This window comes from Embiotoca jacksoni, unplaced genomic scaffold (assembly GCF_022577435.1).
Source record: "Embiotoca jacksoni isolate LCO1_2020_lvr unplaced genomic scaffold, fEmbJac1.0.p SCAF_5, whole genome shotgun sequence".
Classification (NCBI taxonomy): domain Eukaryota; kingdom Metazoa; phylum Chordata; class Actinopteri; family Embiotocidae; genus Embiotoca; species Embiotoca jacksoni.
In genome coordinates, this window is record NW_027185403.1 from 11,278,672 (window position 1) to 11,295,611 (window position 16,940).

General features: G+C 44.6%; 1 protein-coding gene across 2 annotated transcripts in view; it reads right to left on the bottom strand.

Moving 5' to 3' along the window:
* The window catches only part of ndst1a (N-deacetylase/N-sulfotransferase (heparan glucosaminyl) 1a), a 43,287-nt gene that overhangs the window by 1,992 nt on the left and 24,355 nt on the right, over nucleotides 1–16,940 (bottom strand). For both annotated transcript variants that reach the window (XM_069171885.1, XM_069171886.1), the window contains exons 2-14: nucleotides 10,209–11,228; nucleotides 7,715–8,197; nucleotides 6,870–6,957; nucleotides 6,324–6,478; nucleotides 5,425–5,610; nucleotides 4,152–4,280; nucleotides 3,094–3,276; nucleotides 2,622–2,718; nucleotides 2,227–2,350; nucleotides 1,634–1,808; nucleotides 1,345–1,515; nucleotides 920–1,029; nucleotides 39–141 (exon numbers count right to left, since the gene is read on the bottom strand). In XM_069171885.1, coding sequence (XP_069027986.1) covers nucleotides 39–141; nucleotides 920–1,029; nucleotides 1,345–1,515; nucleotides 1,634–1,808; nucleotides 2,227–2,350; nucleotides 2,622–2,718; nucleotides 3,094–3,276; nucleotides 4,152–4,280; nucleotides 5,425–5,610; nucleotides 6,324–6,478; nucleotides 6,870–6,957; nucleotides 7,715–8,197; nucleotides 10,209–10,754 — 2,550 coding nt within the window. In that variant the 5' untranslated portion in view covers nucleotides 10,755–11,228. The remainder of the gene's footprint in view (nucleotides 1–38; nucleotides 142–919; nucleotides 1,030–1,344; nucleotides 1,516–1,633; nucleotides 1,809–2,226; nucleotides 2,351–2,621; nucleotides 2,719–3,093; nucleotides 3,277–4,151; nucleotides 4,281–5,424; nucleotides 5,611–6,323; nucleotides 6,479–6,869; nucleotides 6,958–7,714; nucleotides 8,198–10,208; nucleotides 11,229–16,940) is intronic.

Consider the following 16,940-nt stretch of genomic DNA (forward strand, 5'->3'; position numbering starts at 1 on the left):
CAGATGGTGAAGAGAAGATGTTTTATAAATGATCATACCTCAGGGTCCATGTCAGGGTACCTGCGTCCTTTACTCTTTCCCAAACATTTTGTCTTCCCTCCGTCCAGCAGCTGACACCAAAAGCCTTTCTTGGGGTCAAACCTATACATAAAAGATAACAAACTTCATTGTGAGCTACAAACACTTAACTTAGAATTCTAATTAATCACAAATGTCATCCATTCATCTCTTGAAAATGTATTTCAAGTCCCCCTTCACTCAAAATTATGTTTTGCATATATCTTGTTTGTCTTGTTCTCTGTTGATTTATGGCTTCACAAAAAAAAAAAAAAAAAAAAAAAAAAAATCTGCATTTCAGTCCAATAAGCAATGAAAGAAGTGTGATAAAAACACACAAAAGAGTAGGAGTCTTGTTTTGAGCCTATAAACCTTTATTATAAACAATATTTAATATTCAAAGACCTTTGAGGAGAAAAAGCTATGGTAGTTTGAAAAAAAATAGCAAACTTACTTTTTTGTGAAAAAAAAAAAAACACAAGATAAAATGTATCTTTAAATGTTTTAATGCATGGAAGGGGTGTATGTATATCTTTTTAATTAAATCTGTTTTTCGGTAATTCCAATACAATGATTCAACTAAACAGCAGAGTGAGACTGAGATAACAAAGATCCTGCGGTGGACTTTTGGTCGGCATCATAACCCTTGAGTCTCAAAATCTTTCAAAGGAAAACTGTGCAATAAATTGCTGGTTTATAGAAATTCTTGCTGGGGGAATAATATTACATCTTACACATCAGTGTTTGTGTTTGGAAGTGGTTTGGACACAGTTGAAGCTATAAATCAATCTGTAAATTAGTTTGTAAACTTGGCAGTTGAGAACAATATACTGTGGCTGAACTGTGACAGGGGGATACTTACGCTAAGATCTTGTGGTAGTTGATGATGTTGGCGAGGCCAAGAAACTTCTGGATTTTATCCATGACTGAGGCAGGCTCAGTCTTCAGCATCTGTCCATCCAACACTAACAACTGGGTAAGAAAGGCACAAATGGTTACAAATATCAGAGCAGGAACAGCACTGTTGTATTTTAAAATATCATCATTATCACAACAATTTTCAAAGTTAAACTTGTTCAAATTTTTTCCAGTTCAAAAGTACTTGAGAGCACTAATAAAAGGAAACTTCCTTCCCTCAAGGTCAAGCCTCCCCAGAAACCCTCTGAACATGAAGCTTGATATACCCAGTGGGGAAGTTTTTTACAGATATAGGTGGTTGAGAAATACTTAACGCTGGTACTGATTGTACACTGATCACCACCATTAGCAATAAAACACCCATAATACCTGGCTGGAGTGGTAGAAGTTAAGCCAGCGCTCCAGGTGGATGGCGTACCAGCCTGGCACCAGACAGCGATTCTGGAGGACCCGTAGTTTGACTGGAGAGTCATGGCCTGCAGTGATGACATCATGGAAGGAGTATTTCAACGCCACCGGGTCATCGTGGGCTCTTTGGTGCTGTGGGCACACAGAAAATGATCAGAGTCATTTACTTAGTCTAAAATAAATCCCCTAACAAGCACAGAGATTAATGGAGCGGTGGGTGGTGTGAAATTTCAGGTTGCCTGTGACAGACCTGGTACCAAGAGTAAGCTCTGTCCGCTGGGTTAATGAGGATGGTGATGATCTTGGCTTTGGGCAGAAGAGATGCAGCCCTCTGAGCAGCCACCTCAGAGTCAAAGTAGTTGGCACTCTTCTCAAAGTAGTAGTCTGAACTAGTGTTGGAGGGCAGAGGAAAGTATTCCATGTACCTAAAACACAGAAAACACAAAAATACAAAGTGTCAGCCATGGTTGATCTGGTCCAATTTGCTCTGCACAGATAAGGATATTTTCACTGTTCACTGTGTGGGTGATCGACCATGCACAACCGCTTGGCACCCCACGTACAAAAAACATTGTACAGTGTTATACAATGTTAATATTTGGGCAGCAGAGTCACAGAAGTTCCCTGCCTGCCAAGTAAATTTTGTGTTGGATTCCTTTCAGCTGCTGTGATGCGGGAAGCTTTGCATTAATGCAGGTCGAAATCAATTAAACCACCAAAAAACAGAAAAAAACACAAAAAGTATTGATATTATGGGGACTTTTCTAAAAAAAAAAGATATTGGCAGTTTAGAGTCGTTGATTACTTACTGCTGCTAGAGCATAGAAAAATGAGGTTTCCTACCAGTCGATGCCTCTGTGATAGTTGTGTCCATTGAAGAACTGGATCTCCTCAAAAGTCTCCTTGCTGGGGTAGTTACTGGTCAGGTCAGGGTGCATGCCAAGAAATAGGTAGAGCGCTGTTGTGCCTGAGAGGAGAATGGAAGTGGTATTTAGAGGAGGCCAAGAAGATAAAGCGGGGGAAAAAGCAAAAGGTTTAAGGGAATGTTTAAACTATCATAATTTAAGAGAAGATCAACACATAATGTGTTAAAAAAAAAAAAGAAAAAAAAAAAGGCAAATTTAGGAAACAACAGTGAGGAGTTAAAAACATATAAAGAGAGTTAGAACATGACCCGACTTCACTTTTCATCATTTCTAACTCCGTCCTGTAGAGGGTGTTGAAGCACTGCGTCTCACCTGTCTTCTGAGGCCCGATGACAAGCAGTTTGGGGAAGCGGTCACATGTTTTCTCTTTGGACCAGATGTCCTTGTGCCTTTTGTCCTCACAAGGATCCTGTAGCCCCCCAAAACACACAAACAATCATTTGTCGTAAGTGTGCTTCCTACATAACGCTAACAAATATGTCAATTTCAAAGTCTGAGAGAAAGCAGGATATCCAAGTTTACTCAAATAATCTCCAATCATGTTCAAAGGAAGTGTCTTTAATAAAGCATGTTAGGATAATGATATCCATCTACACCCATCAACAAAAAGATGAATTCATCATAACATCAAAGTCATATATACACACACGTACACTGTCTGATTATGTACCGCTGAGGATGGCTAGACAACAGACGATACATTTAAATGGAATATTTTAAAGATATTCTACATTATAACAGATAGAAAGAACATAAATGAGAGACATCAGTATTTTCTTCTCACCTGCCAGAGGGGATCTCTCTCTGAGGGGAACAGGCTGAAGTACTTCTGAGCCAGCTGAATAGGCGGCAGGGTCTGCATCTTCAGGTTGGTCCATGTCTGAATGAACATCACCAGGCTTTTAAAGGTGTACAGGCCGAGCCGGTCGTTCCCATAGTTTGACAGATGGGTCATGAAGATACTAATCTGTAAATGGAAACAACAAGCAGTCAAATTTATCATAAGGGGTGAAGGTAAACTCGATATCGATATGTATGCCACTAAAAACACGTGACATAATTTTGATTAGTGCTGAATCAATTAGTAGAATTATTGATGAGTCAATCAACAGAAAATAATTATGATTCAAGCTTTTAAGTGAAAATTGTATACTTTTGTCATATAATCACAGTAAATCTTGACCTTTGGGACCTTATTATGAATATGTTTTGCTATATTCTGATATTTTTTGGATTAAATAAATAATTGATTTAATCAAGGAAATAAGCACAATAATAAAAAATAAAGAAAATAATTGCCAGTTGCTGACCTGAATCTGACATTGCCATTTGTATTGCTGTACAGTGTAATGAATTTTAATTATCTCATTAGGGCAGCGTCCCTCTGTCCCTAATAAGCCACATGGGTGAATGCTTTCCATTCAGGGTTAAACAAATGCACTTCGAGAAAAAGTTGCACACAGAGGAACAACCACACAACGATGAGCATGCTGGAACAAAGGTTTTCTTTTTTTCATAGTTTGAACAAGTCTTGGTTTGAAAAGAGTCGGACACGGAGAAGAATATTCATCGACGGTAATAACAGGAACGTTTTTATACAATCTCAAAAATAACATGTTGACAAATACAAGGAATTTTCAACATCGTGTTTTGGCTCTGATAAAAGAAGCTTTCACAGTTGTGTAAAAAGAGAAAGCACGATGCAAACATCACTGCGTGAGTCACTGGCTGAGTAGTCATTGTCCTGTCCCGTTGTTTGAATTTCAATTTGCACCACCAGTTAAATGGGTTTCCAAGTGCGCAAGACAAACGCCGTGCCGTGTGGATGTGTCACCGACTCACAGGATTCAGCAGAACGGTGAGGAAGAGTTCTCCTCCATTGATGAGCTTGTCCAGTTCATTCGGACTTCCCGGATAGTCTTTATAGAAGATGGTGTGTGTGAAAAGACCACACGTCTGCCTGGGCAATACCTGCAATATAAACAAACACTAAGTCACAACACGCAAAGAAATGAAAAATTACACAGTCACATGAAGAAAAAATAAAGATCACAAGAAATGCATTCACACAAATAAACACACACACACACACACACACACACCATCAGCCCTCCACTGAGAGCGGAGCAGAGCTGTCAGTACTCCAGGCAGTTACCCCACACATTGTTTGCTTTCAATAACATTCACATTATGCAGCTCATTTAGCCAAAGCAAACCTCTCATTCACTCTGAGTCTATATGGAAATTCATGGAATGCATTTACAGTTTGGAGTGTCTGGGGAACTGAATATCAATCATCAGTAAGCAGTGGAGACTGTCCATTCTGACGGCGCTATCTCAAGGACGGGAACAGAGCTCTGAGACCACACAGGCGGACTGAATGCCAGCACTACAAAGGAACTGGACTGAGGCTGCACTGTTTCTTATCAATGCTGAAGGTCAACCTGGGAAAGAAATGGAGGAGATTTTTTTTTTTCTGTCTTTTGAACCTCTTGAATATAATCTATTCAACTTTATTTTTTTCCCTCATACCTGTATTATTCAGCTCTGGCTGAGGCCGTGAAGCTGAATAAAATGCCGCTTCTTTTGGGTGTTGACATTTCAGTGATTGGTTGTGTGCAGACACTTGCTATGCTGTTGCCAAAGATGTCAGTCTTCGTTATGGTGCTGAGAACTGCTAGGCAGCACTACTCAGACAGGTGTCTCATGCAAGACTGCTTCACTTGACTTTATTATCATCTCCCGCTCCGTACACAAATTCAACAACCCAACGGGACTAATGAGATGACTGCCTTTCTCAGGACTGCTGTTGCCTCTGTGATATATGGCAAACGAAAACAGCATTTCAGAAAAGCAGAATTGGAGAGGATTGGAGGACGATGGACAAAGGCATGATGGAGAGAAAGTGCCGGCCATGAGAGAGGAATAAATACAAATGAAGTGGAGATGGAAAGATAATTATCGAATGAAGGATAGAATATGTAGATGATGGAGGGCACCCCTGAAAGGGATTACTGGCTGAAAATGTAATGGATGTTGAGAAGCCAAGTGGTGAGAAAGCAACAGGCCAGAGGTAAGAAGATAATGAGGCCTAATGAATGAAAAGTGGCCTTACGCTAATGCCGCTGTGGATGAAACCTCGCCGGAAGCGAGCAGGCTTCAGGTGTGGGTACTCCTCTGTGCTCGTCACCTTAATGCCCCACACCTTTTTCCAGGCGTCGTACAGCTGCATGTGTACAGGGTAGACACCCGAGTGATGAGGAGCCACCGCGTAGCCCATGTTCGTGGGGATCCCATGCTCCTGGAGGTGAGAGTGAAGAGACAAGAAGAGTGACTGGAAAGGTATCAAACATAGGGCAAGGTTCATCGACACCCGACTGCTCGGCAGATGATAAAATTTGAATCCTTAAGCTTTTCCTGAAATCAGTGGGAGTCTGCCATTTTCTCGCTGGATTCACGCTGCCAGAATAAGCACAAGGGATTCACAGGAAAACAATGCAGCATGTAATCCAGCAGCAATTCAATTTTTCCAACTGATAACAGCCTCACTGCTTATTGTTTGGCATCTTTACACCGTACCAGAGTTCTAACTTAATGCTCACGCAAACCCGACATTTCCTGCTGCTTTCAACTGGCAAAACACAGGGTGACTTTTATTGTGGTGTCCAGAGAAAAAAAAACACAAAAAAAAAACAACAGTGTGTATGGCGACACAATTAGTGCAGATGGAATTAATTTATCAAAATTGTGTGTAAAGTAGGTTTTCTGCAAGGAAGTAATGAGATAAGAAGGATCAGTTACAGTGAGGTACACAGCCTGCACGTCCATATTTACTGTTCCCACGGCAACCACGGGTGTTGCTTAATTAACCAGGATGGAAATCTTGCATATTAAAAATAATTAAAAAGAATGTTAATACTATGTCTGGTATTGCCTCTTTAGATAAGCATGGATAGGTCTAATCACAGTGCTCAACCAAAGCTGTAATGTGACCTTCGCCCCCCTGTGACTCACCATGGCAAATTTCTTGTTGAGCAACATCTGCTCGGCCAGCACGGACTGGTTGTGGAAGAGATGAGGCTGCATGTGGCTCCACATGTGAGGAAACCACCAGAAATCCTTCACATATGAAAGCAGCAGGTCATCTCCCAGGTCCTCCTCATCAGATCCTGGACACAGAAGAGATGTGGGACAGTCCGATGGGGGAAGAAGGAGACGGGAGGGAGAAGACAGGGGTTTACAGAAAAATGAGGGGTGATGGGTTCGGAGGAAATTGAAGAGATAAAAATGGACAAAGACAAAGGAGAGGCAAAGGTAAAATGAGGCCAGTGATGACGAAGAGAGGAAATGAAAGTCAGCGAGGCAAAGAGAGAAGGAGTTCAAATATTAAAATGTAGCATGTGAGGAAAAAATAGTCGATGCGCGACAGAGAAGAAAATTAAAAGAATATGAACCTAAACTTTACAAACTTCGAGGTGCTATCTCCTTCAGTTTAGTGCATGTTCTCATCTCTGCATGAGTTAACTGTGCCAAAGGTTCTCTTCACAGAATGCATCTTACCAGCGTGAAAGAATTTCCCTGAGAAGCCCAGATTGAAGGTGAAGTTGGGCACATGGGTGCGCAGCTCCCTCTGTGTCTCCAGCAGGGCCTGAAACAGTGGGAGGAAAAGGAATATGAGTCAATACATGATGTGCTCAAACTGGCGCACGAGTGCATTAATGAGGAAGCGTGAACACTCAGGCGGTCGCGTGCCCACATACATATTTCATTCTGCAAGTTTCTGTCAGTAAACATCCAACATCCACTCCCTGTTGCCTCACTCCTCTCCTTCATTCTGTTTGATATTTGGCTCTCCTCTGATTCGGGTGTTTGTTTCATTTGATCTCCACGCTGGATGAGACTCCCAGCACACCCCCTCCCCCCACCCTCTCACTCTCAGATTTCTCCATCTTGTCAGGGTGTGATTTGTTCCTAAAAGCTTGCTGATGCGCTGCCAGTGAGGAGGCCTTGATGCTTCTTCCATAACTTTTTCTTATACCCTTTGCCTCCACATGTGAGGGGAGTCTGTTCTGCTCTGAGGGGACGCAAGCACGGAGCTTTTCAACATTCTTTGTATGTCTCTGGGTCCCTGAAATATTCATTGCCGTGGAGCTTCTGTGACAGTGTGAGCAGTGGGGCCTGTCAGCTTTGAGCAGCCTACTGGGACGAATGCATTCAAAAGGAGAAGAAGGGCGAGAAGAAGGGGTTTCTGTATGACTGGCATGGGACAGCACATGCTATGTGCGAGTCAATTTTGAAAGATTTTAGCAAAGGGCTGCTGAAAACATTGGCAGACGACTGGATGAGTAGGTTCAGTTTCTGCTCTGACAAACTTTTTTCACTCAGAAACACGTGCATAAACTTACCTTTACATCAGGCACCTTCATGCGGGTGCCCTCTTTGCCCACAAAGATGTCATCTATATCCACCAGGATGTAGCGCTCCAGGGACAACGAGAGTCTCTTCCCCGTCAGAAAGGCCACAGCGTCCACAAACACCAACTTGTGCAGCCAGAAGACCAGATTGTTGCCAAACAGGACTCTCTGAATGCCGTCATGAAGCCCCAGGTCCTGCACCACCGACGGCAGCAGAGCAGCATTCTGCCCCATCGATGCGACACTCTCCGCTGATTGGGTCTTGGCCAGCAACACGGGTTCGTATGTAGAGTGGTTGGACTGGAAAACGGTCCAGTCGTCCCCAGGGAGAGGTCCTGGCAGGGGCTGCCCGGATCGGGTGATAAAGAGAAGTGGGGACTTGGGGTTGACTGTGCAGTCCTTCAGACCCAAGTTAGAGTGAAGAAAGAGGGGGAAGCCTTTCAGCTGAGCACTGAGCAGACTGTTTTCATTGGCCTGATCAACACAAAGAGACAGAGACAAGAGAGAAATCATCATACACCAGAGTGATGAAGACAGAAACGTATTGGATATAATTCCCCAATTTCTTCAGTCATGTGTAAAATAAGGAATGTCAGGCCTACTCAAACGTGAAGGCATGAGGCAGCTTCTACCTGCTATGCTCAATCTGTTATGCGCCGAGATTGCTGACAAAATGAATAACCTCCTGCTGTGTCCTTTAAGGTTCGGAGGCTTCAGTGACGACTCTCCGATTCTCTCTTAGATTTTCCAAGTCTTACTTAGAATTTCACCACCCTGTGTGTGTGTGTGTGTGTGTGTGTGTGTGTGTGTGTGTGTGTGTGTGTGTGTGTGTGTGTGTGTGTGTGTGTGTGTGTGTGTTAGAGACAGCATCATAAAGTTGATCCTGGTATGTACTCTGTGGCATCCACATCATGGCTACTGATGTTTATCTATTGTGATGTGCCTGAAAGATACTGGACTTTTGATAACAGTATTTGAGAGTTAGAATTTTTTTTTTTAAATATATCAGCATATAATCTTTAACCATTGTCTTGTTTGTTTTTTTTACACGGACTCTAATTCACATTATTTAGAGTCACTAACCCCCCTGCTGTGGGTGTGTATATGATAAATCATTGCAAAAAATCTGCCTATTTATACATCATTTTTTCTTTGATCAAACCGTATTAAAACCCAAACATAGAAAAGCATACCTTTCCTTCACAACATATTGTGCCGGGAACAAACAAATTATTTCATTGTTAATCCACCAGATACAGAAAGACCCCATTAATCATATGTTCTATGGACTGGAAGTATTTGTTTACTAAAAACATATTTACAGCATGTAGGTGTTACTTATGTTAAGCAGATCCCGGAAAGCTCTAACTCTAAAGAACAAACTGATATGAAACACCAATAACAGAAATCTAAATAGACTTAGCAGGGGCGTTAGTGCTGCATAAAAAGTACTGCGAAAGCCGATTACAGATGCAGAACAGATCAGAATCTATTGTATGTTTTACAGCTGGAGTTTCTGAAAACCTGAATAGGAGTAAATGCATCTGCTCCTGTACAGGACTTTGAAAGCATGTAGTCAGATTCTTATAAGACAAGAAAAGTCATTAAGTGTCAATTTGATAAACAGTTTTGAACAGGTTTTTTTTTTAATTTTTAATTTTTTAATTTTTTTTTAACTCTTTAAAAGGCTACACTCCAGTACCATTTAAATCCAAGTTTTAGAAAAAATAAGTACATGATTAATAAATATTTTTAAAATGCATCCTTTCAAATTGGTTTCTAAATTATGCAAATAATATCTGGTTACTCATCAGCCCAACATAAACGTTGATACAGATCTGTAATAAGCCAAAACTGGCCAATAATATCCGGATACACTTGGTATGTCGGTTGAGTGCTACTGCAAACAGTTCAGACAGCAGAGCAGCGCTGTTGTGTGACCAGGTCATTGGGATGCACACCCTGCGTTCTCCTTCCTCCTCTCCCAGTAGATGGTAAATCCCACCAGGTTAACCTTCACCTGCACTGCCTAACATCTCTGCACCCCCCAAATATTTTTCTATATTCTTTCCAAGGCTCCGAGATGGTGATTAAAACCATAAGACCTGAAAACTGGCCTTGGGCAAATAGGCGTATCTAGGGATTACTGAGAGCGAGAGAAGGAAAGAGAGAAAGAGAAAATAAGAGCGATGGAGGACTGAATAGCGAGGGAGACAAAAACAAAGCAGAGAAAACAAGGGAGGAGAAACAAGAGACCGGGGGAGAGTGAAGGAGGCCAGATTGCAGAATATGGAATAAACAGAGATAGGGAGAACATGAGAGAAACATGAGAGTGGAACTGAGTGATATTAAACTGGGCAGGTCTTTCCAACTCTGTGAATCCCATCTCCTTAGAGACGGTGGAGCCAGATGGACAGGGCAGAAGGTGTGAGTGAGAGGAGGGAGAGGATGGAGGGAGGAAGAGGGAGTGTGGTGTTGTCCTAACCTTGAAGAAGCCAATGATGCCCACTCCATACTCCACACAGTATTTGTCCAGCAGCTCTCGGTTCCAGGCATCCAAGTTAACATACTTGAGAATGTTTTCATAAATCACCAGTGTGAAACGCCCTCTCTCTTTGTCCGTCAATGTGGGCATGTCCCCTTTACCAGGAGAGATCTCAGTCCGGTACCTGAACCGGCCAGACTCCAAGATGGCCACGATTTCCTGCCCCAGTTGAGAATACTGGCTTTCCACAAACACCAGAACCACAGGATCTGTCCTGGCCCCTCCGGGATCCACCCCCGGCCCCCCTGAGACGCTCCGCAAAGGCAGCAGTCGGGATGGAGTGACCCTCGGGTCGTCCGAGTCGGCAGATGCTCCCTCTGCACCGGACACGCCCCCTCCCGATGGCTCCAGCTCCCGCTTGACGCCATAGAGGAAGTAGGCCGAGATGAAGACGCTGACTGTGCAGAAGAGGAACAGTAGGAGCAGGGAGGTCTGCAGGGGGAGGAGACGGACCAGCCGACGGACGCGTGTCACGCATCCCAGCATCGTCTCACGTCACCACTCCGCCCCACCGGCCCAGCAACACGCCTTGGGGACAGTCTCTCTCAGTGTGGGTAGGAAGCAGCGAGCAGGGATTATTCACAACAAAGTCAGCCTCGTTGTGGGCTAAATACGAACGCCGTTAAGGTAGCAGCTGCAGCAGCTACTGGAGAAAGAAATGAGACGGTCTCACGGTGGCTCTCCTTCATATTGCAGCACTGCTTATGTCACCATGGCAAAGAAGTGGGGGGCCTTGGACCACTCGTGCACACTTATGCCTCAGAGGAAAGGCTGGCAGGCCGAGTCACTGGTGGAGAAAGATGATGGAAGACTCCATCACCTGTCCATCATGTGAGCCTGTCAACCATGTCCTGGCTAGATTTCGCTCCCCTCTTTTGACTGGAGAATAATTTCTTGAGGAACGTAAGGCCACACAGGTCATCTCAGCAGCACCATTCCCTCAGGATCAAATCTCCTGACCTAGAAAAACAGCAAGAGAGAGGAAAATGATGTTAAAATCTAACAGCACGACACGAGCTCCTATAGAACAAACAGTGTATCGCATCCTTTTGTTGTGTGGGTTTAGTGCTGTGTGGGAGATGTGTGTATAGTGCCAGTGCCAACACTCCAAAAGTTCACTCCAAAGTAGTCCTTGCATTCACCTACACAAAGTAAGCGCTGCCAATTTCCCCCTACACAGACCACACCTAACCCCTGTGCGAGCACACACTTACACTTACACACACACACACTTACACACACACACACACACACACACACACACACACACACACACACACACACACACACACACACACACACACACACACACACCACCCGCTCACGCAACCTCCACACAATCAATAGGCAGAATGTGAGTGACAACAAAGCTTCAGGGCAAGCCAATTCCCGATTCCGTCCAGCAGAACTGTGTGACTGAACAGAAGTGAAGCCATCACCCGCGGGGACACTGACTCGCCTTCTACTTCCCCTCAAATCCTCACAATATTGAGACCAAAATGAAGTGCAGGAGAAGGGAAGAAAAACAAGCTGATGGAAGGGAAGCAATCCAAGAGCAGAGGAGTAAGTGACAGTGACAGACAGACCTTGCAACAATAGGATCCTTTTACTGTTGGAGAAAATCCCCAGCCACACTCAATATACATTTCCATACCCTCTGTAGACCTAACATAATATACGAGCCCTTGAGTGACTCTCCATCAAGCCAAGTGTGAAAAGTACAGGATGCAGCATGAGGATGGTGTGAGCTAGTCACAAAAACATCATTTCTCCATTTAGAGTCCTGGTGGAGAAATGAGACGGAGCATCATTACCTTTGCATGGAAATGCTCTGCGCGCGCACACATACACACATACACACACACACACCTTTATAAAACCCCAGACACCACATTACAGTCACATCCCTCTCAAACCAAAGACATTAAACAGTGACCACCAAACCCATCAAGACTCAAAATGGACATAAAATAGATGTAGTAATGCCATCAAGGGGTTTATTAGTAAGAGTGCAGTATAAACCAAGGTTTAATTAAAGGTGAGTAACGTTAAAAATACAACAGGGGCCATGCTATGCTCAGCACACTGAATTCTGATTTCGTACAGCCCGCTAGAAATAATAGAAGGATCTGACGTTTAAATCCTAACTGAATCCCATAAAGATAATCCATTGATCAGTTATAATTCATGCACACACAGCACGACATGGAGAAAAATCAAGCCCATACAGTGTCCCTTTGATGTAATCAAGGTCAGCTTTCTGGCAAGTGTCTCTGCCCCCTCCATCCTTCCAGCTAAGCTTAAGAGGATGCCTTAAATCTCCCTACGAGCACGGTGGAAGAAATCACACTTCTCTTTCTCTGAGTCGTGTCCAACTTTCCTCTTCATAGAGATGCAGAGTCTAATGTAAAGAGAGGCCGTGAAAAAACAGTGGGCGTTCAGAGAATGTATCACAGCGGAGCAGACAAAAACCAACAGCCCTGGCCGTTTGGAGATCCCCCGGGTACCTTGTTTGTTCGCTTCTGAGGGAGCCGGGGTTCGTGCCACGGCATATCAGAGCATGATTAGCCACAGGAAGTGACTCCTGCTAGAAACAGTCAAGCAGAAGACAAAACCGGGGTGACAACTTTTAACATGACACAGACGCCTAATCGTTTTATCAGGCCTCTCGGGTAAAGGACTTGTGCCGCCACTTTTAGAAAGAATCTGATGTAGCTGCAAAAAAATGAGGCCGGGAGGATAACTCAATATTATTCATCAGCTTTCAGCAAAATCTTATTGTGATGATATGGCATTATGTTATTATTTTACAAATTTGTGCAGTGGAAATTAAGAGTTTGGTTGATAAAACTGCCAGAGCTTTATCAGCCGGGATGATAAAAAAAAAAAAAAAAAAAAAAAAAAATGCATTAGTATGTTTGTCATTAATGGTCAGACAATGGACCGTAATTTTTCCACGTTTCTGGATGGGGGTACTGTTATTGTTTACTCGCGTGATCAGCTGATCGCGCTGAGTAGGCCCCTACTGCTGCTGCCCGGAGCGAGGCCTGAGATCCCCGTTGAACTTCGGAGAAGACGGCGGGGTTGCAGAGCTGGAGCTAAGCTACAGGTGGAAAGGAGGAAATATAAACCAGCGGTACCGGCGATCTTAATGGGGAACGTGAGGTCGTTGGCCAACAAGACGGACGAGCTCGGCGCGCTGGTAAAGACCCAGCGGGAATACCGGGAGTGCAAGCATCATGTGTTTCACCGAGACATGGCTGCACTCACATTTCCCGGACCACAGCGAGGCCGTACCCGGCTTCAGGACTGTTCGGGCAGACAGAGACGTTGTTCGGAGCGGCAAGAAGAAAGGTGGAGGGATTGCAGTCTATGTGAACGAGAGGTGGTGCAATCCCGACCACGTGTGTGAAGGAACATTTCTGTAGCCCGGACATTGAACTGCTAGCCGTGGGGATGCGCCCTTATTATTTGCCGAGGGAGTTCACATCCGCCATTGTTATCGCTGTGTACGTTCCTCCATCAGCTGACGCAGAGGCAGCAGTGGACACCATCCACTCCACTGTGGCTAAACTGCAGACCAAGCATCCCGGTGCGTTTTTGGCAGTTACTGGAGACTTTAACCACACCAGTCTGGATAAAATACTGCCAACTTTGCACCAGTATGTTAACTGCCCCACACAGAACAATAAAACTCTGGACTTACTGTATGCTAATGCCATGGACGCATACAGTACTACTGCCCTTCCCCCCTTGGTAGATCAGACCACAACCTGGTCCTGCTGACTCCCAAGTATGTCCCCCTGGTGCAGAGGCAGCCTGTGACCACCAGGACTGTGAGGAGGTGGACACAGGAGGCTAAAGAAGCCCTGCAGGACTGCTTTGAGTCCACGGACTGGAATGTGCTGTTTGGACCACATGGGGAGGACATCAACAGCATGACGGACTGTATCACAGAATACATTAAATTCTGTGAACGCACCACCGTACCATCCCAGACTGTAAAATGCTTCCCCAACAATAAGCCGTGGATCACCAGTGACCTGAAGGTGCTTCTTAATAAGAAGAAAGCAGCCTTCAGGTCTGGGGACAGGGAGGAGCTCAGGAGAGTGCAGCGCCACCTGAAGGAGAAGCTCAAGGAGTGCAAGGACTCCTACAGGAGGAAGCTGGAGGCCAAACTCCAGCAGAACAACGTGAGGGAGGTGTGGACCAGTATGAAGGAGATTACTGGGTTCAAGGGGCGAGAGAGACAACCAGGGGGCTCCCTGGAGAGGTCAAATGAACTAAACTGTTTCTTCAACAGGTTTAGTTCACCACCCTCATCTGTCTCCTCCATACCTCACACCTCCCAAACACCTCTGCTGCCTCCCCCCCTCCCCCCTCAGCGCCCCCTGGTGAACTGCATAGAGCCCTCAATCTCAAAGGGCTCTTCCTCCATCGACACCTCGACCCCCCCCCCCCCCCCCCCCCACACACACACACACACACCCCCTTCGCCCCCCTCTCTGTGACGACTGGCCAGGTTAGGAGACAGCTGGAGAGAATCCACCAGCGCAAGGCTGCAGGGCCTGACGGCATCAGCCCCGTGGTCCTGAAGACCTGCGCCGTCCAGCTGGCTGAGGTCCTACAACACCTCTTCAACCTGAGCCTGAAGCAGGAGGAGGTCCCGGTGCTGTGGAAGACGTCCTGCCTGGTTCCTGTCCCCAAGAAGACGACTCCATCTGGCCTCAACGACTACCGACCGGTTGCCCTCACATCTCATGTGATGAAGGTGCTGGAGAGGCTGGTCTTGGCCCACCTCAGGCCGCTGGTGAAATCTTCTCTGGACCCTCTGCAATTTGCGTACCAGCCTCGTGTGGGAGTGGACGATGCCATCATCTACCTGCTGCAACGAGCTCAGTCTCACCTGGATGGAACCGGTGAATCTGTGAGAATCACTTTCTTTGATTTCTCCAGTGCATTCAACACCATCCAACCACTGCTGCTGAGTGAGAAGCTGCGGGTGGTGGAGGTGGACGCGCCCACCGTCTCCTGGATCAATGACTACCTGACAGGCAGACCACAGTTTGTCCGTCTGGGCAGTGTGCTGTCTGATACGGTGGTCAGTGGTATTGGAGCTCCTCAGGGAACTGTTCTGTCTCCCTTCCTGTTCACCTTATACACAACTGACTTCCAGTACAACTCAGAGTCCTGCCATCTGCAGAAGTTCTCTGATGACTCTGCAGTGGTAGGATGTATAAGGGATGGACGGGAGGACGAGTACAGGGCAGTAGTGGAGGACTTTGTGGAGTGGGCGGGAAGGAATCACCTGCTCCTGAATGTAGCCAAGACCAGAGAGATGGTGGTCGACTTCAGGAGGAAGACGACGGCTCCACAACCGCTGAGAGCTCTGGGAGAGGAGGTGGACATGGTTGAGGAGTACAAGTACCTGGGTGTGTCCATCGACAACAGACTGAACTGGAAGACCAACATCAATGCTGTCTACAAGAAGGTGATGAGTCGACTCTTTTTCTTGAGGAAACTTCGATCCTTCAATGTGTGCAGCGAGATGTTGGAGATGTTCTACCAGTCTGTTGTGGCCAGTGCATTGTACTTCGCTGTGGTCTGCTGGGGGAGCAGCATTGGAGCCGGTGACACCAACAGACTTAACAAACTGGTTAAGAAGGCCGGCTCCATCATCGGCTACAAACTGGACAGCCTGGAAAAGGTGGTGGAGAGGAGGACGCTGAACAAACTATTGTCCATATTGGATAATCCTGTCCACCCTCTCCACCACCTGCTGCAGGGACAGCGGTGCACTTTCTCTAAAAGATTCCTCCAGCTCCTTGTGATCTCCTTCCTCCTTGTCCTTGTGACAGCGCTGCTGTCACAAGGACAGATACAGGAGATCATTCCTGCCCACTGCAATAAGACTGTACAATAACTCACCTCTGGCAAAATCCATCACAGTACAATAACACTGTTGACTGTGTTTCTTGGTTTGTTTGTATATAATATATATAGATATATACTGTACTGTATATATATATATACATATATATGTTGACTGTGTTCTTGGTTTGTTTGTATATAATATATATAGATATATAATGTACTGTGCATTTTATATTTATATTTTTTACTGCTATTTACTGCTATTTTATTGCTTTTCTATTATTATATTCTATTATTTTATTCTGTTATTTCTATTATTATCTTATTGCTTCTGTATGCTGCTGTAGCGAAAAAAAATTCCCCTCGGGGATTAATAAAATAAATACCTCCCTGCAGCAGCAATAGTAATCTGACAATTAATATTTCTGTAATAATTTAAAACGGTATTAAAATTAATTAAAATTATAGTACTAATAGTAAAATTTAGCCCTAAAATGTTCATAATGACCAAAGATGATGTATTGCCATGTATTGTTTTCTCAAACAGTCAGAAGCACAAATAAGTTAAATTTTAAACAGCATGAAACAGAGAAAAGCAACAAATTAATGCTAACATTGATCGGACACACACTTTGGTATTTTGGTTGAAAATGGACTTTTCTTTGAAAATTGATTAACAGTAGATATACAGAACATAAATACAATTACAATGCATATATTAATATGAACATTTAGATTTACTGCAATTTGTGCAATTTTACTAATATCACATTCATGATTTCAGCAATGGTGCCCTGC